The sequence below is a fragment of the Pantherophis guttatus genome, chromosome 2 (genome assembly GCF_059756535.1).
Source record: "Pantherophis guttatus breed Tessera chromosome 2, ASM5975653v1, whole genome shotgun sequence".
Classification (NCBI taxonomy): domain Eukaryota; kingdom Metazoa; phylum Chordata; class Lepidosauria; order Squamata; family Colubridae; genus Pantherophis; species Pantherophis guttatus.
In genome coordinates, this window is record NC_142064.1 from 290,031,530 (window position 1) to 290,056,679 (window position 25,150).

The 25,150-nt window shown below is 43.7% G+C and overlaps 1 protein-coding gene across 2 annotated transcripts; it reads right to left on the reverse strand.

Annotated features, from left to right (window-relative positions):
* Positions 1-456: 456 nt before the first annotated feature.
* Positions 457-16,944, reverse strand: LOC117673543 (uncharacterized). 2 transcript variants are annotated; one of them, XM_087884834.1, is made up of 8 exons: positions 16,288-16,944; positions 15,269-15,897; positions 14,929-15,028; positions 14,747-14,814; positions 12,326-12,410; positions 10,401-10,530; positions 1,920-5,547; positions 457-796 (listed from the first exon to the last, which is right to left on the reverse strand). In XM_087884834.1, exons 4-7 carry the CDS (start codon positions 14,782-14,784, stop codon positions 3,575-3,577), a joined length of 2,226 nt encoding a protein of 741 aa, XP_087740960.1. In that variant the 5' UTR covers positions 14,785-14,814; positions 14,929-15,028; positions 15,269-15,897; positions 16,288-16,944; the 3' UTR covers positions 457-796; positions 1,920-3,574. The 2 variants fall into 2 exon arrangements, with proteins under 2 accessions (XP_087740960.1, XP_087740959.1); XM_087884833.1 differs by lacking the exon at positions 12,326-12,410.
* Between the last annotated feature and the right edge of the window lie 8,206 nt (positions 16,945-25,150).

Below are 25,150 nucleotides of genomic sequence, written 5' to 3' on the forward strand. Positions count from 1 at the left end.
GAAGTGAACCACTAGACTCCTAAACAAGTTAAAAAACGATCTAGTAAAAAGAAAAGTCAACAAAAGGAGCAACATTCAAACAAAAGCAAATAAAACATCCTCAGGAGCAAAACAAAGTTTGTGTGTATTGTTTAATGGACTGCTAAATTGGCCACGGCCACCCAGTCACAGGACCAACTAGCCACACCTACCCAACTGGTCCGCCCCCCCCAACAGTCTTAGGGACTGTGAATTGGCCCCATTTAAAAAGTCTGAGGACCCCTATCTTATGGTTTCCTTTCGCAATTATTCCTTGCAATGCATAATGTGAAGCAAGGTGGAAAGGCAGATTTCGACAATATTAAGCAAAGTAAGAAAAGCTGAAACAATAGTAAGGGATTCAGGACTAATGACTGCAATTCTGTGTCAGGATTCCGGGTAGTCAGGGTTCCGAAAGCAGAACTCTAGGGCAGGAAATTCCTCAACCTGTTTATTGGATACACGATATCAGCACAGCTAGTGAAAACCAAATCTAAAAATTTCCGCAATTTCCCCTTAATTAAAAGAGCAAGTGTCACTGATCACATTGTCCAATGAAGGCAGCTAGGAGGCTGCTGGGCCATTCCTCTGCCATTTGTCAGGATGATCTTGGTTCCCACAGGAAAACTTTTTGTTTTGACAGATATCCGGTTTATTTTCTGCCCCCCCTTCCCCATTTCAATGTTTGTGGCAACTATGAGGAAGGAGAAAAATGGCATCAGACAGGTCAGCTTCACAGTTGACAGACAGACCTTTCTCCTTAACTGGAGAGAAGTTCCTGGAAAATTCAAAATGGAAAAAACATTAGCTTTGCTTCATCCAGCCCTCTCTCCCTCCCCCACACCAGAGGCCCCTCTGGCTTTTGGGGATATTTATTGTGGAATTTCTTAACTAACCTATCCGCTTTCACATCCCAAATTTTGACTCAAGTAGCTTGAGACAGTAGGTATTCTTTACACTGTACTAGATATTGTAACCTTTTGTATAGTCTGGAATATAATATTCTTTTCACCTCATGTCTCCCCTTGCACTACGATTAGTTTAGAGGCTTCCAGGTGTACTCGCCTCAGTTGAGATTTTAATATTGGCTTTAACAAGCTACTGTGGAAAACCGGTTGCACTTTCCCTAGGAGGCAGAGAAGTTTCAGTTCTACTGTGACGTTAATGACTTTCCCAGTAGGGAATGGTCCTATAAACTTTGGGCCTAGCTTTTTACAAGTAGCTTTAACCTCAGGTATTTAGTGGAAAGATCGACATTGTCTCCTATTCAAGAGAGTGTCTGGGGGGACCAATGTTTATCGGTTTGCACTTTTTACGTCTTCACAATTTCTCAAAGAGCTTGTTTAGTATTTTTCCACTGTTTTCAATTGCACCATCCATTTGGTTAAAGTCGTAGAGGAAGGTGGCTCCCTAGGGAGTTCAGGCATGGGGACAAATTCCATGCCAGTTGTGATTTTGAAGGGGTGAATCCAGTGCTACTGTGTATGGTATTATTATTTGCTACCTCAGCGAAAGGTAGCAAGTCTGCCCAATTAGTTTGCTAGTAGTTAACATAGTACCTTAAATATTAAATATCTAGCCAGGATAGTCCCAGAATAACTGCTTGGTCATTTTTGGTTCCACTAAAAAGCGGATGATCTCCTGGTGCCTACCCATCTCTAGCCTCACTGGTTCTGTGAGGAGTATGACAGGGGTTCCTCCTATCAATGATCCATTGACTTGCTCGTATCTTATGGGCTGGGTCAGGGGTTTTGCCTTGATTCCTAACTTCAGGACAGTTTGCAGGCTGATTAGGCAGTGAGTACAGCCCGAGGCTATTATGGCCTCCAAATCTCCCTGAACACAGATTTTAGCACCATGAGCCTCAACTGGATGGCAAAGGGATGGATGGCTTCACTTACCATCAGGTGATGCTTGCCCTTGTCGTGGTAGGGAGGAGCTGCTGGATGTCCTGGGCTGGAGTTCTCGCTCCCTCACTTGGGGGAGGGAAGACCTTTACGGCTTTGTGGGCGAACTTCCCTTTTTCTCGCGCCTTACGTTGGGGCTTCTTTGGCTTGGTTGGCTCTGGGGTATTCCCCTTTGGCTGGGGAGCTGTGGCCAGGCACCTGGCCACCCAATGGCCTTGCTGGCTGCAACAGAAGCATTTAATGGGAGGTCCTGAGTCTCCACTCAACTGCTCTGCGACTTGGCCAGTGTTAGATCACCTTCCAAGCTGGCATTTTTTGGGTTCGGTCTTTGATTTTTGCTCTGTGGCTCTGTGTTTCTGTACCATTTGAGTTCGAGGTCCATTGCCTCCACCACCTGAGATCGTTCATGGATTCGATTGGGGACCCTTTGGTAAATGCATGCATGTAGCAGCTCGCAGTCAAGGCCCTCCTTGAAGAAAGACATGTAGCCGTTCTGGCCACTGCTGCAGCTTTCCAGCCACTTTTCGGCATTCCCGGATGTACTCCATAATGGGCTGGCCTCTTTGCTTGATTTCCATTTCGGCTTCCAGGTTTTGGAAGTCATCTAAATCTAGCTCTCAACTCTGCAGGAAGGGGTCAGTGTTGCCTAGCTCTGGTGCTTCTTCATCATGGAGTTGGGTCACCCATTCTGCTGCTTTCCCCTGTGTTTGTTCTCACAGCCAGGACCATGGCTAAGTCACTGGGGTATTCTGCACCATGATCATCTGTGGGCCCACACCTGCTTCAGGAAGAACGCAAGCTTGTTCGGGTCCCTGTCCTTCATCATCATCATCAGGTCCCTGTCCTTCATCAGTAAAGGGGCAGATGGGGGAGGGGGGATGAGGCTGTGGCGATGCTGAAGCCAGAGTCCATTGCCCAGGGACCCAGCCGGCCCCAGAGTAATATTCCCATAGTGGGGGTCCTTGCCACCCTGCTAGATGGTATGAATGGACTCACCAATTGATGATGGGGTGGCGGGCTTTGTGGACCTGGACTTGACTCTGCCGACGCCATCAGGTAAGAGCTAACCAACTGAGCCGCTGCAGCTGGAACTGGACCGTGGCGGGGTGGGAACATCAGAGTAGGCCAATTAAGGATCACTGTGAGCTTTAGACCTGCACGGTTGTCCCATACCCTTGATGCTCATCCGGTCAAATCTGTCCTGAAGGTTCTCAATCATCTGGCTGGGAAAAGCCATCCAGTATCTCCATTCCCTGGATTCATCTAGCTCAAGGGATCCCTTCGTCCTCCAGTGTGGGACGAAGGCAATCAACTCCTGCATTGAGGTCAGTGGGAAATCCCGTCGAAGCACCTGGACAGAGCCCTGGCACCAGTAGTCTTAACCTACTTCAACTTTGTGTCATTTGGATTAGAAAGGCACAATATGCATATACATACAAATCTATAGGCATGGTGGGGCAGTGGCTAGAATGCAGTACTACAAGCTAATTGCCCACAGCCAGGAGTTTGATACTGACAGGCTCATGGTTGATTCAGCCTTTCATCCTTCTGAGGTCAGTAAAATGAGGACCCAGATTGCTGGAAACTATATGCTAACTTTGTAAACTGCCCAGAGAGCGCTGTAAAGCATTGTGGAGTGGTATATAAGTCTAAGTGGAATTACTATTGCTATATACTTTCTCACGAGTGTGGATCCATTTATGAGAAGTAAGATTACAACTCTTAGCAAAGCACTTTCCACATTCCATGCATTTATACGGCTTCTCTCCTGTGTGGATTTTGTTATGGGAACTAAGATCATAACTCCGAGCAAATGTCTTCCCACAATTCATGCATTTATATGGTTTCTCCCCCGTGTGGATCATCTTATGAGAACTTAGATGACCACTTTGAACAAAGTTCTTTCCACACTCCATGCATTTAAATGGTTTCTCTCCTGTGTGGATCCTTTTGTGGATAGTGAGTCCATTGCTCAGAGCAAAGGTCTTTCCACACTCGATGCATTTATACGGCTTTTCACCTGTGTGGATCTTTTTGTGTTTAGTGAGTACACTGCTATGAGTAAAGGTTTTCCCACATACCATGCATTTATATAGTTTCTCTCCTGTGTGGATCTTTTTGTGGATAGTAACGCCACTGCTATGAGTAAAGGTTTTCCCACACTGCGTGCATTTATACGGTTTCTCCCCTGTGTGGATCATCTTATGGGAAATAAGTTGACCACTCTGACCAAAGGTCTTTCCACACTCGATGCATTTAAATGGTTTCTCCCCTATGTGGATCCATTTGTGTCTTCTGAGATTACTGATCTGAACAAAGGTCTTTCCACATTCCATGCATTTATACAGCTTCTCCCGTGTATGGATCTTTTTGTGGATAGTGAGTCTACTGCTCAGAGCAAAGGTCTTTCCACACTCCATGCATTTATATGGTTTTTCTCCTGTGTGGATCATTTCGTGGGTTTTGAGTCCACTGTTATAAGTAAAGCTTTTCCCACACACCATGCATTTATATGGTTTCTCTCCTGTGTGGATCTTTTTGTGGCTACTAAGTCCACTGCTACGAGTAAAGGTTTTCCCACACTGCATGCATTTATATGGCTTCTCCCCTGTGTGGATCATCTTATGGGAAATAAGAGTAACTCTTTGAGCAAAGGTCTTTCCACACTCCATGCATTTAAATGGCTTCTCCCCTGTGTGGATCCATTTGTGTCTCCTGAGATTACTGATCTGAGCAAAGGTCTTTCCACACTCCATGCATTTAAATGGTTTCTCTCCTGTGTGGATCCTTCTGTGGATTGTGAGTCCACTGCTCAGAGCAAAGGTCTTTCCACACTCCATGCATTTATACGGCTTTTCACCTGTGTGGATCTTTTTGTGGATAGTAATTCCACTGCTATGAGTAAAGGTTTTCCCACACTGCGTGCATTTATATGGCTTCTCCCCTGTGTGGATCATCTTATGGGAAATAAGTTGACCACTTTGAGCAAAGGTCTTTCCACACTCGATGCATTTAAATGGCTTCTCCCCTGTGTGGATCCATTTGTGTCTTCTGAGATTACTGATCTGAGTAAAGGTATTTCCACATTCCATGCATTTATATGGTTTCTCTCCTGAGCGGATCCTTTTATGGGAAATAAGATTACTATATCTTCTGAACCTGTTACCACAGTCTCTGCATTTATACGGCTTCTCCCCAGTGTGAAACCTTTCATGGGAAGTAAGATGCCTGTTTGTTCTAAAACATTTTCCATATTCCAAACAGTTATAAGGCTTCTCTTTTGTGTCAATCACTTTTTGACATGTAAGAGACTCATTGTAATTTTGTCTTTTCATAGCATCTTCTCCTTTGTTTTGGGTTAAATAGTGTTCATTTACATGTAATTTAACTTTGATTAGCTTCATACTTTCCCCAATATATTTTTTCCTTATTTTCTCCTGTTGGGCAAGAAAGTCTTGCATTGGAGCATCAGTGGAAGATGAGCTTTCCTGATTCCAATTCTTTGAGTGGTTTCTCTCATGGCTTTCTAATTCCATTTGAATTCCAAACTTCTTCATTCTATCTTTAGCATTGATCACTTGGTACAGTTCACAGGAATCTTGATTCTCCTGACCATTATTACCTTCAAAGCAAAAGAGAAATGAAAATGATAACAAGGTTAGAGAAAAAGATCAAACTGTAGAAAATCAAGTGAATTTCATTCTGAATTTTTCCGAAATTCCATTATGTTTTATGTTTACATGCTTACAGTGGTATGATATAGACATGATGATTTCTATATTCATGTATCATGAAAGCTTTGAAAACATTTAGAAAACATCTCTTTCTTTACAATTATCTATATATCTGCAAATCTCAATCAAAGTTGGTTTTGAGTTAAGGAATAATGAGGGCAAGGAGGAATTAGATGACATGACTAGACTAGACTAGACTAGACTAGACTAGACTAGACTTCTTTATTGGCCAAGTGTGATTAGACACCAAGGAATTTGTCTTTATTTATTTATTGGTTCGATTGATATGCCGCCCTTCTCCGGAAACTCAGGGCGGCTTACAATGCATTAAGCAATAGCCTTCATACTTTTGTATATACCTGCTTTGGTGCATATGCTCTCATTGTACATAAAAAGACAAGATACATTTGTCAAGAATCATAAGATACAACACTTAATGATAGTCATAGGGTACAATTAAGCAATCAGGAAACAATATCAATATAAAGTGGGAGGAGATGGGCGATAGGAACGATGAGAAGTCTAATAATAATGCAGCCTTAGTGAATAATTTGACAGTGTTGAGGGAATTATTTGTTTAGCAGAGTGATGGCATTCGGTAAAATGCTGTTCTTGTATCTAATTGTCTTGGTGTGCAGTGATCTAATTTATGTCCAGGATGCAACGGGTCTGTAAATATTTTCATAGCCCTCTTTTTGACTCGTGCAATATACAAGTCCTTAATGGAAGGCAGGTTGGTAGTCACTGTTTTTTCTGCAGTTCTAATTATCCTCTGAAGTCTGTGTCTGTCTTGTTGGGTTCCAGAACCAAACCATACAGTTATAGAGGCGCACATGACAGACTCAATAATTCCTCTGTAGAACTGGATCAGCAACTCCTTGGGCAGTTTGAGCTTCCTGAGTTGGCGCAGCAAGAATATTCTTTGTTGTGCTTTTTTGATGACGTTTTTGATGTACATTTTAGGTCTTGAGATATGATAGAACCTGGAAATTTGAACGTCTCTACTGTTGATACTGTGCTGTCTAGTATTGTAAGAGGTGGTAGTATGGGAGGGTTTCTCCTAAAGTCTACCACCATTTCTACGGTTTTGAGTGTGTTCAGTTCCAGATTGTTCTGGTCGCACCACAAGGCTAGTTGTTCAACCTCAAATTTGTATGTGGATTCATCATTGTCTCAAATGAGACCAATCACTGTTGTATCATCTGCAAACTTCAGTAGTTTTACAAATGGATCATTTGAGATGTAGTCATTGGTATATAGAGAGAAGTTGAGAGAGCACACAGCCCTGGGGGCCTCCTGTGCTAATTATACAGGTATCTGATATGATTTTGCCCAGCTTCACCTGCTGCTTCCTGTCCGTTAGGAAGCTTATGATCCACTTACAAGTGTGTTCGGGTACTGATAGCTGATTTAGTTTAGTTAGAAGAATGTCCAGTATGATGGTATTGAATGCTGAACTAAAGTCTATAAAGAGGTCCCTTCCATAGGTCTTTGGAGATTCAAGATGTTGTAGGATGTAGTGCAGACCCATATTAACAGCATCATCTTTTGATGTATTTGCTCAGTATGCAAATTGCAGGGGGTCTAACAGCAGATCCATGATGCTTTTCAGGTGGGACATTACTAGCCTTTCAAAGGCTTTCATAACTAAGATATTAGAGCAACTGGTCTGTAGTCATTCAGTTCCTTGGTGGAGAGCACTGGGATGATAGTGAAGCATTTGAAGCAAGAAGGAACATGGCACATCTCTAGTGATTTATTGAAGATTTGGGTGAAGATGGGGGCCAATTGGTCAGCACAGACTTTTAAACAAGGAGGAGTTATCTTGTCTGGGCCTGATGCTTTTCCAGGCTTCTGTCTGTGAAACAGATCTTGCACTTCCTTTTCTGTGATCACCAGAGGTTGTTAACCCAATGGGATGGGGTCAGTTGTAGGAGGTTTGGCTGTTGTTGGTGTGTCTGGGATGGGGGTTGTGGAGATAGGTGCTTGTAGTGCTTGTAGTTTCCTTTCAAACCTGCAGCAAAACACGTTCAGGTCATCTGCCAGTTGTTGATTTCCTTCAGCCTGGGAAGGAGGTGTGCCATAATCGGTGATATTTTTAACAGTTTTCCACATATTTGCTGGTTCATTTGTTGAGAACTGATTCTTTAGCTTTTCAGAGTAGCTTCTTTTTGCTGCTCTGATCTCCCTTGTTAATACGTTTCTGGCCTGACTGTACAGATTCTATCACCTTTTATGTAGGCTTCTTCTTTGGAACTACGTAGCTGCTTAACTTTAGCTGTGAACTAAGGTTTGTTGTTACTGTGTATTTGCAAGTTCCTGGTTGGTACACATAGGTCTTCACAGAAGCTGACATATGATGTCACAGTATCTGTGAGTTAATCTAAGTCTGCAGAAGTATTTTCGAAAACATTCCAATCAGTGCAGTCAAGGCAGGCTTACAGATTTAGCTTTGCCTCCTCAGTCCAAGTTCTCACTGATTTAATTGTTAGTTTTGGGGTTTTAAGTCTTTGCCTGTAAGCAGGTACAAGGTGAATCATGCAATGATCAGAATGTCCTACAGCTGCTCATGGTAAGGACTGATAACCATCTTTTAGTGTTGTGTAGCAATGATCTAAAGTATTCTTGCCTCTAGTGGGACAATTGACATGCTGAAAATATTTTGAAAGCTCTTTCCTTAAGTTACATTTGTTGAAATCACCTAGAATAATGGCCAGTGAATCTGGGTATTTGGTTTCAGCCTCCATAATCTGGTCAGCTAGAGTTCGTAATGCCTTTTTTACAGAAGCTTGTGGAGGTACATACACAGCAATTAGGAGAAAATTTAAGATTTATTGAGGTGGATTAATTTCAGCTGAGATCTGTGAGAACTGAAGCAATTTTGAAAAAAGCTCCTTTCTTCTCCAGTGTACCTTGGAACAGCTGCTCCATGGCATCTGACAGGCAGGACTCCCTCTCAGCCTGTTCCTTGATCCCAGTGATGAGATTTTGGAACAAAATCCCTTGCTTGAAGCCTCCCACTGGCTTGTAAACGCTTTTCACACTGAGAATGGAAAGGTTGGGAGGCTTCAAGAATGGCTATTTTGCTGCTCTAAAGTCTCAATGGCTTTAGATCTTTGGCTGGATCTGGTACAGGCTTCAATTCGCAGAGAATAGAAGCCTAAACTACTTTAGTGTGAGATCACACGAGACCAGTAATGCAATATCTCAGTCTAATAATCTTGCATGATCTTGCAAAGAGACATTGACTCTTTCGATGATCTCTGGAGACCCTGGGAAAGGGGTTGCTCCTCTGTCCTGGTCCTCCTAGATCTTTCAGCGGCTTTTGATACCATCGATCATGGTATCATGCTGCGTCGACTAGAGGGGGTGGGAGTGGGGGGCACCGTGTTACGGTGGTTCTCCTCCTTCCTCTCTGACCGTACGCAGTCTGTGTTGATGGGGGGCAGAGGTCGACCCCGAGGTTCCTGACTTGTGGGGTGCCACAAATCAGTCCTCTCGCCCCTCCTGTTTAACATTTATGTGAAGCCACTGGGTGAGATCATCTGTGGCTTTGGGGTGAAGTGTCAACTGTATGCCGATGACACGCAGTTGTACATTTCAACCCCAGGCCACCCCAATGATGCCCTTGATGTGATGTCCCGTTGCCTGGAGGCCGTGCGGATCTGGATGGGGAGGAACAAGCTCAGACTCAACCCCTCCAAGACTGAGTGGCTGTGGTTTCCAACGTCCCGATATAGCCAGCTAACACCATCGCTGGCTATTGGGGATGAGATCTTACCCCCCTCAGAGAGGGCTCGCAACTTGGGCGTCCTCCTGGATTCACAGCTGTCTTTAGACGATCATATGACGGCCATGGCCAGGGGGGCTTTTTATCAGGTTTGCCTGATTTCCCAGTTGCGTCCCTTTCTGGATCGGGACGCCTTGCGCACAGTCACTCATGCCCTCGTCATCTCCCGTCTGGACTATTGTAATGCTCTCTACATGGGGCTCCCCTTGAGGAGCACCCGGAGGCTCCAATTGGTCCAGAATGTGGCTGTGTGAGTGATAATGGGGGCGACTCATCGCTCCAATGTAACACCCCTCTTGCGCGAGCTGCACTGGCTCCCGGTGGTCTTCCGGGTGCGCTTCAAGGTGTTGGTTACCACCTTTAAAGCGCTCCATGGCTTAGGACCTCGTTACTTACAGGACCGCATTCTGCTACCGTTTTCCTCCCACCAACCGACATGCTCCCACAGAGAGGGCCTCCTCAGGGTGCCGTCGGCCAAACAATGTCAACTGCCGACCTCCAGGGGGCTCCTGCCCTAGGGAATGAATTGCCCCCGGACATACGAAGGATCCCTGACCTCCGCGCCTTCCGTCGTGCTCTGAAGACCCTATTATTTCAGCAAGCCGGTCTGATGGGATAAATGATTTTAAATTGGGTTTTAAAGTGGTTTAATACGGTTTTAATTGGAAGTTTTAATTTTGGCCAAAGATTGAATTGTTTTAATATGTTTTTAAAATTTTGTCTTGTATGTTGTTTCACCATGGCTGTTCACCGCCCTGAGTCCTTCGGGAGAAGGGCAGTATACAAATATAATAAAAACTAAAAAACTAAACTTTCCTTCCTTGGAGGATGAGAAGGCCAGATCCTTTCCTTCTCCCTCCCAGAAGACAATGTCTGATTAGTGTTTTTTTAATAAAAAACTAACTATCATCTGTCTTCTTGAATTCTCTGATTGGGGACAAGAAAACTTACCAAGAGAGACCACGTTCCTATGGTTTTCAAGCATGACTTCGGAATGCAGCGCTTTTTGGTCAGGATCCAGCTGAGACCATTCCTCCTCAGAGAAATACACAGCCACCTCCTCGAAGGACACAAGACTCTCCTGAACACGGAAGAAAGAACAGAACAGGAGGATTCGCAAGATCTGTTCATTTTCATCAAGAGGACAAGAGGATAGAAGGGGAATTCATCATATTTGCAGAGAAGACCAAACTGACAGGAATACCAACACTCCAGAAGATAGGCTCAAGAAATAGAAGGATCAACAGATTGGATCCCATCTAACAAAATGAAAAACAACATTGAGAAATGTAAGGTTCTACATTTAGGAAAGAAAAATCAAATGCACAGGCATAGAATTGGTGATACCTGGCTCTACAGTAGTAAGTGTAACAGGGGAGACCATGCTGACGTCGGAGCAAGACGGCTGTGGCAAGCAGAGCTCTGCGGAACCCAACCATTTTCTGCCTGCCTGGAGGCTTTTTGGAGCCAAAGTTACCCTGTAGAGGTAACGAAGAAGGGAAGGGCTTTTTGTCAATCACAAGTGGACCACAGTCTACTTTGCTAGATCCGGAAAATCTTCCTGACAGGTGGAGAAGAAGCCGGCCATTAATGGCTGAAACGGAGATGTGACAGCGGAGACAAAGAAAGCACAGAGAGAAGCGGAAAATGAAGCAGTGTGCTGGTTCTGGGTAAGGATTGTCTAAATTCTTCCCAGAAGTAAGTTTAATTCCCCAAATACGTTTAAGAAAAGAGGGACTCCAGAGAGAAGGAGGAAGGGCACAGGTTCCTCCCTCCAAAGAAAAAGTGAAGTGAAAGCAAGTGAAAGTTTTGAGCTGATTACAAATCCATTGAAGTAGAGAGAGAAGTGACTGGAAAATAAATTTTGAAACACGAGAAAGACTGGACTGGATATTTTAAAAAGATAAGTATAATTCAAAGCATGCATGTGGATAAAAATATTTTAAATGAGTTATTTCCCCTGAGTAGTGGGCTACAAGTGAAAATTTCCTTTTTTTCATTGATTTACCAACTCATTGTGGAAAAGCAAAAGAGAATAAGGGTGACATCTACTGCCAAAAACAATATACAAGAGATTGGATAATGATTTCTTTGAAGTGATGTAGGTTTCCTGCCTAAGTGGGGAGTTGGACTAGAAGACCTTCAAAGTCAAGTCAAGTCTAGTCTAGTCTATTTTCTATTCTACTCTATTCTAACCTAACCTAACCAGGAAAATTTTAGAAGTGACTAGACTGAATATATACACTTTGTTTTCAGAACTGTTGCACCCGATGTTTAAAGACAGATTGGAGATTGAGGTTTTTTTAGAAACTATTATGGGAAAAGCAAGATAGGTGGTAGCTGCAGAAAAGGATTCCCCTTGAATTTTTGTGGATTATAAATACCTTTGAATGCTCGAAGGGAAAAATGGAAGATAAAAATTTGTTTTGAGAACATGGTAAGAAGACAACTTTGAGTTTAGCTTGATATCTTGGAACACCAGAGAATTAGACAGGGGACTCAGAGGGTCTTATGGATTATAAATAGTTTTCTTCACTCTTTGAACTTTTATATAAAGGAAGGCCTGGGTGGATTGACCTTGTGGATTATTGGGATTAGCTTCGATAATATGAAACATTGGAGTATTAAAGATTGGGGACTCAGCGGCCTTTATGGATTACAAATACTAATTGACAGAAGATAAATATTTTTCCCCTTTCTCCTGTTTTATTTATTTATTTTTGTTTTTCTCTTTTTTCTAAGGAGGCCTGTGTGGATTGATTTTGGACTAACTCAGGGGTGAAATGCTACCAGTTCACTCCGGTTCAGGCGAACTGGTAGTGATAAAAACTACTGAATCGTGCACCACAGCTGATTCCCCCCTCGGTTTTATTTACCTTCCCAAGCCTCCTTTTGGTGCGTACTGCACATGCGCACACAGCACACATTTGGGTCTTGACAGACTTGAACACTGGGCCCGATCTAACAAAATGAAATTCAATGTAGAGAAAAGTAAAGTCTTACACTTAGGCAAGAAAAACCAAAAGTACACATATAGACTGGGTGAAACCAGGCTTATTAGCAGTAGCTGTGAGAGGGACCTTGGACTCTTAGTGGACAACCAATTAAATTGGTTATGATTTTTGATTCTTATGATTCTTGATGAATGCATTTTCTCTTTTTATGTACGCTGAGAGCATATGCACTGAAGACAAATTCCTTGTGTGTCCAATCACACTTGGTCAATTAAAAAATCATTTTTTCTTTCTATCATCTATCTATCTATCTATCTATCTATCTATCTATCTATCTATCATCTATCTATCTATCTATTTCCTCCTTACCTCCTTACGCACGGTCACTCATGCCCTCGTCACTTCCCGCCTGGACTACTGTAACGCTCTCTACATGGGGCTCCCCTTGAGGAGCACCCGGAGGCTCCAACTGGCGCAGAGTTCAGCCGTGCTGGTGGTTATGGGAGCGACATGGCATGGCGGCCCCCAGGGGGAGAGCCTTCTCTGTGGGGGCACCTACTATCTGGAATGAGCTCCCCCCGGAGATACGGAGGATCCCGGATCTGCACACCTTCCACCGCGCTTTCAAGACCTTTTTATTCCATCAGGCTGGCCTGGCCTAACTTTCTCTTTTTCAACGTTAAAATGTAAATTTTAAATCTGTTCTTAATTATTGGGGTGTTTTAAATCTGTCTTGGGCCAAATTGTTTAATTCGGTTTTATTTTGCTTTTAAATTTTGTATTTATGTGTTTTATCTTGTGGCTGTTCACCGCCCTGAGTCCTTCGGAAGTAGGGCGGTATATAAATCAAATAAAACCTAAAACCTAAACCTATTTAAATTTGTTTTTCCAATTTTGGTCACCACACTATAAAAAAGATGTTGAGAGTGAGACTCTAGAAAAAGTGCAGAGAACCACCAGGATAATTAGGGGACTGTAGACTAAAACATATGAAGAACGGTTACAGGATCTGGGCATGGCTAGTTTAGTTAAGAGAAGAACCAGGGGAGACATGGTAGCAGTGTTCCAATATTTGAGGGGCTGCCACAGAGAGGAGGGGGTCAAGCTGTTTTCCATGGCACCTGAAGGCCATACAAGGAATAATGGATGGAAACTGATCAAAGAGATATTCAACCTAGAAATAAGGAGAAATTTTCTGACAGAACAATCAACCAATGGAACAGAAGTTGCCTTCGGAAGCTGTGGAAGGTTCATCACTGGAGGTTTTCAAGAAGAGATTGGACTGACATTTGTCAGAAGTGGTGTAGGGTCTCTTGCTTGGACAGGAGGTTGGACTAGATTACCTACAAGGTCTCTTCTAACTGTATTCTGATTAATTGATTGAACAAATATGAGCCAACAGTGTGCGGTGACAGCCAAAAAAGCCAATGCAATCCTAAATTGCATTAACAGAGGGATACAATCAAGATCAAGTGAGATACTAATACCTCTCTATAAAGCCTTAGTAAGACCACACCTAGAATACTGTATTCAGTTTTGATCACCATACTATAAAAAAGATGTGGAGACTCTAGAAAGAGTGCAGAGAAGAACAACCAAGATGATTAGGGGACTGGAGGCTAAAAGATATGATGCACGGTTGCAGGAACTGAGCATGGCTAGTCTAGTGAAGAGAAGAACCAGGGGAGACATGATAGCAATATTCCAATATTTGAGGGGCTGCCACAGACAGGAGGGGCTCAAGCTATTTTCCAAAGCACCCGAAGGCCAGGCAAGGAATAATGGATGGAAACTGAAAAGGAGAGATTCAACCTGGAAATAAGGAGACATTTTCTGACAGGGAGAGCAAATCAACCAATGGAACAGAAGTTGCCTTCAGAAGTTGTGGGACCTTCATAACTCAAAGCTTTCAAGAAGAGACTGGACTGCCATCTGTCAGAAATGGTATAGGGTCTGCTTGGGCAGGGGGTTGGACTAGATGACCTACAGGGTCCCTTCCAACTCTGTTAATCTTTACCTTCCGAGGTCAATAAATTACAAAAAGAATGGGTCTCTAGCAGTTCCTGCCACTGTGATACATTTATTCCTACTTCTTGAAGGATTTTTAAAAATTGCTTCTTGTAAACTAAAAAGTTGGAGAAGTACCTAGCAGAACAAGATAACTAGAGGAAGCTATGATGGCTGATAGCAACTTGAACCTGTTATTGTGATGTCCATGTTGTGGAAGAACACATAAATAACCCAGCCCAAACAAGGGGGGGGAATAGAAGGAGGGAGCCCTCTGCACATCCACTTCACTTCCTGAAGGGAGAATAGAAAGCTAATATCTTTTCCCTTTCTTACTTGATTTGGAGGTTCAACCGCTGTTTGATCTCCGTCATAAAAACCAGAAAACTTCATTCTTTGTTTCTCTGTAAGGAATAAATAATTTCAAAATGTATAATTAACAAAATAGGAGGAGGTAATCTATAGAAGAGAAGAGAGTGAAGATAAGACAGATGCATAATCAGAGGATCTTCCATTACCTCCTGAGGTGTCCGGACTTTGATCTTCCCAAGGGATCCTCCTGAAAAATAGCTCCTGAGGGGGATTTGATGGGTCTTTCTTTCCCTCAGGATCTCTGATCTCCACAGGAGAAAGGAAGAAGCAGAATTAATGTATGTCACATGAAATAAAGGGGATTCCTATATTCGGAACACAACCTCAAAGCCCACAATATCCATCCGTGAGGTTGAGTGAGAAAACAATGGAACAATGTCCTACAAGAATAGGTGGGACATCGCCACATATTATGAATGTCAGAGAAGTTTGGGAAGGAGGGGTGAAATATTCAAACAGATTCTCTATCCTCTATTGAACTCTTACCTGCAACTCAACCTGTTCCTTCTGCTCCTCGGCCTGGCTCAGGAGGAAGCCTTCCACCAAGGCCACCGCCTGGGAGCTGGTCTCTGCTCCATATTCCCGCACCCAGCTCTCCATCTCTGGGGGCAGAAGAGCCAGGAACTGCTCCAGAACCACCAGGTCCAGCATCTGCTCTTTGGTGAGCTTTTCTGATCTCAGCCATTGTCTACTAAAGTCATGGAGGTGGCTGCAAAATCCTCGGGGACCCTCAGCCTCCTGGCATTGGATGAACTTCCAGGGCTGAACTTCTGAAGGTAGGATGGTTTCCTCCTCCAGGATCTCCTGCCCGGTTCTTGTCCAGAGCTTCCCCCCCTTCCCAGGCTGAGCAGCTGAACGGCCTTTTCCGGCTCCCTCCTTTGCAAAAGGTTGTGTCTCCATCCTTTCTCTGTCCTGCAGAGCAACTGCAAATGGCTCCAAGGACTCTGGTGGGTCTCCAGATGCCTTTTCCTTCACGGGACCATTTCTGGGGCTGCAGGACTGATCCCTGCAAGGGATTCTGATTTTTTTATTTTCCCAAATATTCCGCTCTTTTATTTCCGCACAAGAGAAAAGTTTGCCTTGCAAAGACCACAAATGGCTCCCAGGTTCTGTATCTGAGATGGGAAGAAAAAATGAATATTAAGAATTAGAAAGTGGAATTCAGCCACTGAGCGACCTTCCCCCAACCTCCCCGGAGCCCCAAGAGGCTCATCCCAGTGCAGGACTGAGGTGCCCCCGAGCAGGGCCGGGAAGGAGGCAGCTGGAGAGGCCGCCCCGCTTCTCTCCCCCTCCGGAGACAGGGAGCCTGGTGCGAATCCTGCCTCCTCCTCGCCCGGCTTCTCTCCCCTCCTGCTGGGCCTCCGCAAGGCAGACCCTCCCCTCCCCCACCCCCTCACTCGGGCTCTTCTCATGGAGAGGGCGGCTGGGGTGGAAGCCGGAGGAGGGCCGGGCGAGGGTCTCTCCCTCCTCCGCCTCCCTTTGCCCGGGAAGAGCCCCCAACTCACCCGGGGAACGTCTGGATCTTCCCCCGCCAGACTCTCCCGCAGCCTCTCCGCCTCCTGTGGAGCCCCAGGGGTTAAGGAGAGCGAGTGCGCCGTCCTAGAGCGGCAAGTGTTTGTGATGTCATTTCCTTCCCAGCCTCCTATGGAAAGGCAGCTGTAACGTTCGCTCTCCACTGGACCAATGGGGAAGCGCATGACGGTACCTTCTCTTAGCAGAGGGCTCCCCCTGGTGGGTTAGGGGCAAAGTGCCAGGATTGTAGAAAGGGCGGGAAAGAGGAGCGTGTCTGAGGGGAAGGGAGCGGGCAGGGATGATGGGCATGGGAGTAGGAGGAAAGGGCCATCTCAACGACTCCCTGTCAGACAAAGGCTTCAACGTCTCCAGAGGCGGCAATTTCTCCATCTTCCTCTCCTTCCTGTCCAGTAAACCTCTGTGAAGATGGAGAAAAATCTCTCTGGAGAATTGGAACTGACTTCCCTCAAGAACAGCCGCCCTGAAGGCTTCGCAGAGATTGGAGGAGGCCCCCAAAAGATCCAAATTCTGTCAGAAACGGCCGGGCAGTCAGAAGACCAGGAGCTTCTGCTGGAAACTTGTGTCTTGTAATTGTTGTGAACCCCAGCCTGAAGTAGAGGAAGATAGGGCACAGGCAGGGAAGCCACAATCTGGAAAAACGGAGATTTCTGTCAGTTTTAATTTTTTTTAATTCAATACATACAGCTGCTCTTCTCAAATTGTGACGCTCAGCCTCACAAGGGGGGGGAGCAGAAAGGGCAGAGACCCCTCCAACCTCTTCTAATGAGCACCCTGAGCAACCCATCTCTTGGGCCTGCCAAATGTCACTGAAGAAGAAAAAAGAACAGAGTGGTCAGAAGATGAGGACCAGGAACCTCTCTTGGATATGCAACTTGTGTGTCTTGTGATTGTTGCAAATTGCAGCCTGAAGTGGAAGAAAATAACCATTTGTCTGAAATGGCATAGGGTTTCCTGCCTAAGCAGGGAGTTGGACTAGAAGACCTCTAAGGTCCCTTCCAACTCTGCTATTGTATTCTATTCTAAGATGAAACACAGGCAGGGAAGCCACAAGAAAAATTGAGGTTTCTATCGGTTTTCATTTCTTTAATTCAATATATGGAGCTGCCCTTCTCACGTTCATGGCTCTGGGTGCCTAAGAATTAATTCTCAGCTATTTTAATAAAATAATTAATTTAATTAATTAAAGTAATTGGAAACACTGAGCAGCTGCTCATGACCAAGGAAATAATGCTGAAGAGAAAAAAATCTCAAAAGTAAGTCAATTCCAAAATGGAGAAAAGGCTCAAACTAGTGAATGTTCCAGAAATCTTACCTCAGAATGAGGCTGTTTGGTGGAGAAATCAAGAGTGGGGAAATGGCGTCTCATCTGTGACTGGAGAAAGGATGGAATTGCAAAATAGTGACAGGAAAAGAGTGAAAAGTGTTTTGTTTTAATTATTCCTTTCACCATAGATAATCAAGGAACTATATTTACATATATCCAAGATACATATAAAAGGGAAAAAAGCAGGAAGAAAATGTGAAAAATACCAAGAGATCTACTCAGTGTGAATAAATAGATCTATTTCTGTGTTGTGGGTATTTATTTATGTATATGTATACACACACACACACACACATACACTTTGCATGTCTAATCACACATGGCCAAATAAAGTATTCAATTCAATATACATATAATAAGTATACCGTATTATATTGTTATTAAGATAACCATAAAATCCATCAAAGCTTATTAAAATGTGGTTCCCGTCTGTGACATTTCATTACTTTAACTTTGTAATTTTCTGTAAGTGGTGGATTGCCCCCTGTTCCGACCGATTCTATAGAACCAGTAGTAAAACCGGTGGGAGGCTCCGCCCACTGACCTGGACATCATCAGAAGCAATCTGCGCATGTGCAGAAGAGCACACGAGCAAAGCACGGGCGCACACATGGGCACAATGCGAACTGGTAGTAAAGATAAGTAGAACCCACCCCTGAAGGTAATTATTAATCCCCAATTCAAAGGTTATTGTAGAAAAGGAAGGACCCAGGTCCTTCTGATTCTCTTTTAGGTAAAGAAACATCTCTGCAATACAGTAATTAAGCAACATGCACCCATTGTCTAGTTCAGGAGTCTCCAACCTCAGCAACTTTAAGACTTATAGACTTATGGAAGGATTTATATTCCTTGCAGACAGCTGGTCATCTGCATCCTTTTAGAGGATCACTGAAGGGTCATTTTTTAAGAAGAAAAATCAGAAAGTCCAGTTGTCTCCTGATAAAGCCCCTTTGGAACAACCATGACCTGGATGACTGAGCAGGGGGCTGTACTAGAAGACCTCTAAGATCCCTTCCAGCTCATTCTTTTCACCCAGGGGTGAAATCTAGCAGATTCTGACAGGTTCTGGAGAACAGGTAGCAGATATTTTGAGTTCAGAGAACCAGTAGAGTAAATTTTGAGTAGTTCAGAGAACCGGCAAATATCACCTCTGGTTGTCCCGAGTGGGGTGGGAATGGAGATTTTGCAGTATCCTTCCCCTACCATGCCCACCAAGCCACACCACGCCCACAGAACTGGTAATAAAAAAATTTGGATTTCACCACTGATTTCACCTCTTGGTTATTCTGTCATTATTGAGATTAAGCTATGCGGTCCCCTCAGGAAGATCCTAAATTTTAGAAGGTAGCTCACAAGATGTATTTTTTCTCCTTTGTTGCTTCATTTATAGGCAGATCTGCTTTGCTGGTGGAGAAGACGCTTGAGAATCCCTTGCAAGGAGATCAAATCAGTCAATCCTGAAGGAAATCAACCCTGACCAGGGGTGAGTTCTACTTACCTTTACTACCAGTTCGTTACGGGATTGTGTGTGTGCGTGCGCTTCTCTCTCATGCGCGCCTTGCTTCTGCGCATGCGCAGATTGCAAATGATGACATCCGGGGCAGTGGGTGGGGCCTCCCGCCAGTTTTACTACTGGTTCTTCCGAACCGGTCCGAACCGGGGGCAACCCACCACTGACCCTGACTATTCTTTGGAAGGACAGCTACTGAAGCTGAAGCTCAAATACTTTGACTAAGGAGAAGACAAGAGTCCTTGGAAAAGACCCTGGTCTTGAGAAAGACGGAAGGCAAAAGCACAAAGGGATGGCAGAGGATGAGATAGTTAAATAGTGCAATTGATGCAGCAGACATGAATTTCGGCAAACTCTAGGAGACGGGAGGATAGTGGAGCCTAGCATGCTGTAGGGTTGCAAAGTATCAGGCATATATTGTAATTTACTGACTGAACTACTGCTTTGTTATTGCTTCTCTAATATCCCATAGATTTCTCTGAAACATCATCTGCAGTGTGAATCCTTTGATACTGAATCAGATCTGAAGTCATTCCAACACTTTCTAGAAACTTCTAAGTTATTCCACTGCCCCCCTCTCCCCCCAAATTTCTCCCACATATTCATCTGGCTTCTTCCTTTAGTTTTCTTCTATGTTAATTAGGGGCATCATTTACACTGATCAAAAATTGTTCCCAATAATTTATTACATTAACCTTTAAAATGAGAAATAGTTAATAGCCCGATATACCTAAATGTTTGTTTTTTTAAAGCTGTATTAAGAAAAAAAGTGCAGTCACAATCATGCCAGTAAAGAGTAGTTTTCTCCTATTTGCAATGCCTGGTCCCCTAAAATTTCAATAGGATTGACCTTTCTGATCACTTTGTATTGCAAGCTCAGGAATCTGCTTAAGCTAATACCAATGTACCCCTGAAAAAGTTGAGAAATGTAGAAGTTTTGGAATCTAATACACAAACAAACAAAAAAAAATCATAAAATTCCATTTGAGCTGAATGGCATGTCTTGAAAAGGTCAGAAAATACGGTTCTGGTTATGTAGGAAATAAAGAGAAATAGCTTGATCAAACTTTTTTTTTTTAAAAAATTGCTCAGTTGGATCAAAAAAACCATTTTGAAAGTAAAGAGGCATCAGCAATTATCAAGAGGCACTCATTAATTCACTGCCTATACTTCTTTCAACAGGATTAATGCAATTTTGCACCCAGAGATCTAAGCTACACAAGCATGTACATATAAACATTCAGATGATTTTTTTTTTCTGCTAAACAAGAGTTATGCACATCAGATTATATGAAAAAAGAATAATTTAAATACTTCGGTAATGTTTTAAGTCCCAACATTTATAAAATGTAGAACTAAAAATACACACATATACCTTTTTCTCTGCATTACTTGCATATGACAACTCTCTACAAAGCCTAGAACCGATCTCAGACTCATTTCAGTAATTACTTCAGCCTAAATAAACGTGCTTGACCAGGCAGAGATTTTGCATAATGACTGGGACAGTTGAATAAAAAATTCTCATGAGCCAGACCAAACAGATTAGGTCAGGGGTCCCCAACCCCTGGACCGGGTCTTCAGCCCTTTAGGAACTGGGCTGCGTGAGTGAGGCTTTATCTGCCATGTGTGGGATCTAGGTATCATGTGAAATCATGCCCCCATCCATGCAAAAATTGTTTTCCATGGAACCAGTCCCTGGTGCCCAAAAGGTTTGGGACTACAAGATTAGGTAATACTTCTGGCATTAAGAAATCTATCCTTGGAACTTTTTCCATATTCTATACATTGTTCAGTTTCTCCTATGACAATCCTCTGAAAGGAAGATTGTATATCCTCTTTTCACATGATCCTTGTATTTACTAGACCCTTAAATGTGGATCCTTTTATGGGAAATAAGGCAGGTCAGCAGACTGACTCTTTGTATTCCATGCATTTATTCTATCTTTCCTATGCGAACCTTTTTCTAGGAAATAAGAGAGCTCCTTGTATTGAAGTTCTTAAGACTGCTGCTCTTTAATTCTTCCCCCAGACACCTATTTCTTGATTTCTTCCATATAGATCTTACCATGGAAATTAAGGAATCTTGCTTACCCTAGTTCCATCCTTCTTGCATTTATAGATTCCTTTTCCAAGTTTCTCAAACTTTTCCCATGTGTTCTAATATTTCTCCCACATATATCTCAAATAATATTTAAAGAAAATAAAATTTCTGTTACACTTGAAAGAACCAGTTTGATGGAGTGGTTAAGGCACCAAGCTAGTAACCAGGAGATCTGCCTTAGGCATGAATCCAGTTGGGTGACTTTGGGCCTATCACTTTCTCTGAGCCCTACAATGGTGGCAACCAGTGGTGAAATTCAGCCGAATCTATCCAGATCGCGTGATTCGGTAGTGCCGGCGGTGGGAGGCTCTGCCCACCCATCCAGACGTCATCACGTCCCATTTTTTACCCTCTGCACATGCGCAGAAGGCTCTGTGTATGTGTGGAGGCGCCTGCACTCACATTTGCAATCCGGTAGCGAAGATAAGTGAATTTCACCCCTGACAGCAACAGTAAAACACTGGAAAAATCTTGCCCAAAAATCTGCAGGGACTAATAGCACCAGGAGTCAAAAAACTACTTCAAAGGCATAAAGAAAAAGCACTTGAAGATCTTTCCACACTACATGCTTACATTGTATTTCCCTTGTATGAAACCTTTTAATATGTATCAGTTGGCAATTCTTGCCTGAAGCTCTGCCTTTGCTGTATATATTTGATATTACAGTGGATTGTTTAGAGGGATTAAGGATATCTCAGTCCCTAAAGTTATCTCCTCCATGTGGATCCTTTTATGGAAGCTGATGATCCACCTGAAATCCTTTCCACACACCATTCATGCATTTTTTAAAAAGCTATAAATCTGTATTTATTTATTTATTCCGTTATGTTGTGTATATTGGAGGTGGTGAGCCTTTGAGAGCTGTATGCAACAAAATTTAATTTTAATGTCTGCAGATTAGTATACATTCAAAATGACAAAGTTATTCAATTCTAAATGCAGTCTGGTTGCTGAGTGACCAAATTGCAGCCATGGGGGTGGGTGGGTGGGTGAAGGTGTCACAACTATTGTAACTTCGAATCTCACCAGGTATGTCCATCAGAATCTGAACAGTTGGTAAGCGACCAATCCTAAATTGAGTACCTGTATAGAAATATTCACAATGTAAAAAGCATTTTTGTAAAAAACCATGCCTTTTCTCATAACAGAAATCATAGAAGGGGGAAAAATATATGATGTACAGAACAAACTTCAGGTAGAGCAAATAACATAGTTCATATGAGAGCTTATTTGGTCTACTGGTTAAGGCATCAGACTAGAAAGGGGAGATGAGCTGTAATCCCGTCCTAGGCATGAAAGCCAGCTGGGTGACTATGGGCCAATCACTCTCTCAGACCAACTCACCTCACAGGATGATTACTGTGGGGAAATAAAGAGGATGTAAGAGTGCTAGTTGTATATATAGTTATATACATTAAAATAACATTGAGTTTATTTAGAAAACTAAAGGTGGGATACAAATAAAAATAATAAATAAAATAAAAGGGAACATATGGGGGAGATGCCTGCCCCATATGTCCAAGTGGTGAGTTGCTATTGGTTTGCAGCAGATTGGGCAAACTGGTGGTGGTGGCAGGAGCTCTGCCCACCTGCCCGGACACTTCTGCGCATGTGCAGAAGTGCCGCACAAGTGAACCGGTAGCAACGGGATTTGGAACCCGCCTGATATTCGACTTTCCTTCTGTGTTCTCAAGCCAGGCTCAGATCTTGGGGATCACTCAGAGATTCTGTCCAGGACAATCTCTCATGAATGAAGGCAAACATACCGGACCAAGGAAAATATTGCAGGATCCAATCTGGCTGTTACTGGGACCAGAGATTGTCTTCTGAGCTTTCAGACTTGTGCTGGAACCCATCCTCAGGGATCTTCTCTTTACCAGAATGTGTGCTTTCAGCTATTGTACATATAGTATTTATGTGGTGCCTGGTTGTGTGTGGCTTTTTAGTTGTTGATTAGGATCTGGTTAGCTGGCTTTTTAATTGTTGGCTATTGTTTCCTTGTGCTGCAAGTCCTCATTTGTCCTCCATGAACAATCTCTCCCGGTGTCTTTTTCCAGCTATGCCCCACTGTTGAGGGAGCTAAGAAAGGGAAGCTTATTCTAGAGAACTCAACCCAGAATAGGAATTCAGACTCTCCTCTTTGTTGGGGCCCAGTTGGGAGACCACCAGGAGATCCTATGCCCAAAAGACGAAGCTGCCAAAAGCTGTCCATAAGTCTGAGGTGAAGTACAAGGGCCCAGAGATCCCCTACCAGGGGGATACCTTGACAGGACCCAGGTCACCAGAGGATCACCTCTGCTCATGCTTCTCTCATCCAAGGCGCATCAGGACGGTGCTGCCTCTCTTCTCAGGAGGAGTGTGTGAGTTTGAGTGCTCCTTCCTTCCCTTCTGTCATCTTTCCTTCTTTTTTTCCTTTCCACCCTTCTTTCTTTCCAATTTTCCTTCCTTTCTTCTTTATTCCCCTTCCTCTCCTTCCCTTCTTTCATTTTTCTTTCCTTCTTTTTTTCCTTTCCATCCTTCCTTTCTTTCCAATATTCCTTATTGTCTGCCTGCCGCAGCTGAGGCGACTCATTAACGTCTTTCCCGCCCAGACACTTCTCGCCTTCTATTGGCTACCCCCGCTCACGTGACCCAGGGCGCTCCGCTCCCATCCACGCCCTCAGAGCGCCAGGCGCCCAGAGCCTTCGGAAGCGGCGGCGGAAGGGGCAGCCTCGCGCCTTCTGAGGACGCCTGGCCTCTCTAGGACTTCGTGCTCGCTCGCTGTAACCCCTTCGTCTCCGCAGGCGGCAAAGAAAGGGAGTCAGAGGTGTGCAGAGCCACTTTGTGCGAAGGAAGCCAAAGCGGGGGGAGGAAGAAGGAGGACATGCAAAGGGCTCAGTCAGGGTTAGTCATCCCAGTCCGGGGTGGGTGGATGGGGGATGAGGAGAGTCCCTTTGCATGTAACAACACCCCCCCCCAACAAAGTAACCTTCCTTGCAAGGAGCCTCGAACCACCCTCCCTTTCCTGGGAAAAGCCTCGGGAAGGGAGAAGGGAGGTTTTGCATTGCAAACTCAAGCAGGACAATGCATTCTTTTCCCTCTTTTTTATTTTTTTTATTTTTATTTCTTATACACATATTGTAAATGTACATTCTCTTATCCATAATTGATCATATATATACATATTTTTTTCCTAATGAAAGCATAAATATAAGACATTTTAATTACATTTGAGGTTGCTCTTCTACCCTCTTTTCACAACAAACTTTCTCCTCCTCCTTTCTTTCCCCTCCCTCTCTCCTCTCTTCTATTTTCTTCCTCCTCCTCTCCTTTCCTCCCCTACTTCACCTTCCTCTACCCCACTCCCCCCCTCTTTTCCCTTTTTCTCATCTTCTCTCCTGCTCTTGTCCCCTATCCTTTCTTCCTCTCCTTCCCCTTTCTTCCATTCCTCTCTCTCCCTCTCCTCTTTCCTTTCTTTCTCCTTTGTTGTGCAATATTTCCCTTATTTGGTATCTGAGCAACTCCAATTTTCTAATAATACATACTTTCTTTTCAATTTCTTTCCCGTTTTACCCAGTCCATCATTTCATAATTGTACATTTATATTTATAATCTTTCTTTCTCAACCCCTATCCCCTTTTTCCATTTACTCTGGTGTCATCTGAGTTTCTATTTCTTTTTCCTTTCCCTCTTTATTCCGCCTTTTGCTACCTTGTAAGCGACTCAACTCAAGGCGCCAACTTCATAACAACCGTCCTGTGAGGTTGTGCAGATCTTGTTCAAAGGCCTGGAGGCTAAACCATATGAAGAACGGTTGGAGGATTTGGGTTTGGCTAGTCTGCAGAAAAGAAGGACATGAAAGGGGGGACATGAGAGCAGGATTCCAGTATTTGGTGGGCTGCCACAAAGAAAGGGGGG

Excerpts from the sequence above, each read along its gene's own strand:
- LOC117673543 (XM_087884833.1), bottom strand. The coding sequence starts at position 15,682 with ATGGAGACACAACCTTTTGCAAAGGAGGGAGCCGGAAAAGGCCGTTCA. Across the intron at positions 10,531-14,746 it reads CGGTTGAACCTCCAAATCAA|GAGAGTCTTGTGTCCTTCGA; the intron begins GTAAGAAAGGGA and ends TTCCGTGTTCAG. Across the intron at positions 5,548-10,400 it reads TAGGAACGTGGTCTCTCTTG|GTAATAATGGTCAGGAGAAT; the intron begins GTAAGTTTTCTT and ends TTTGCTTTGAAG.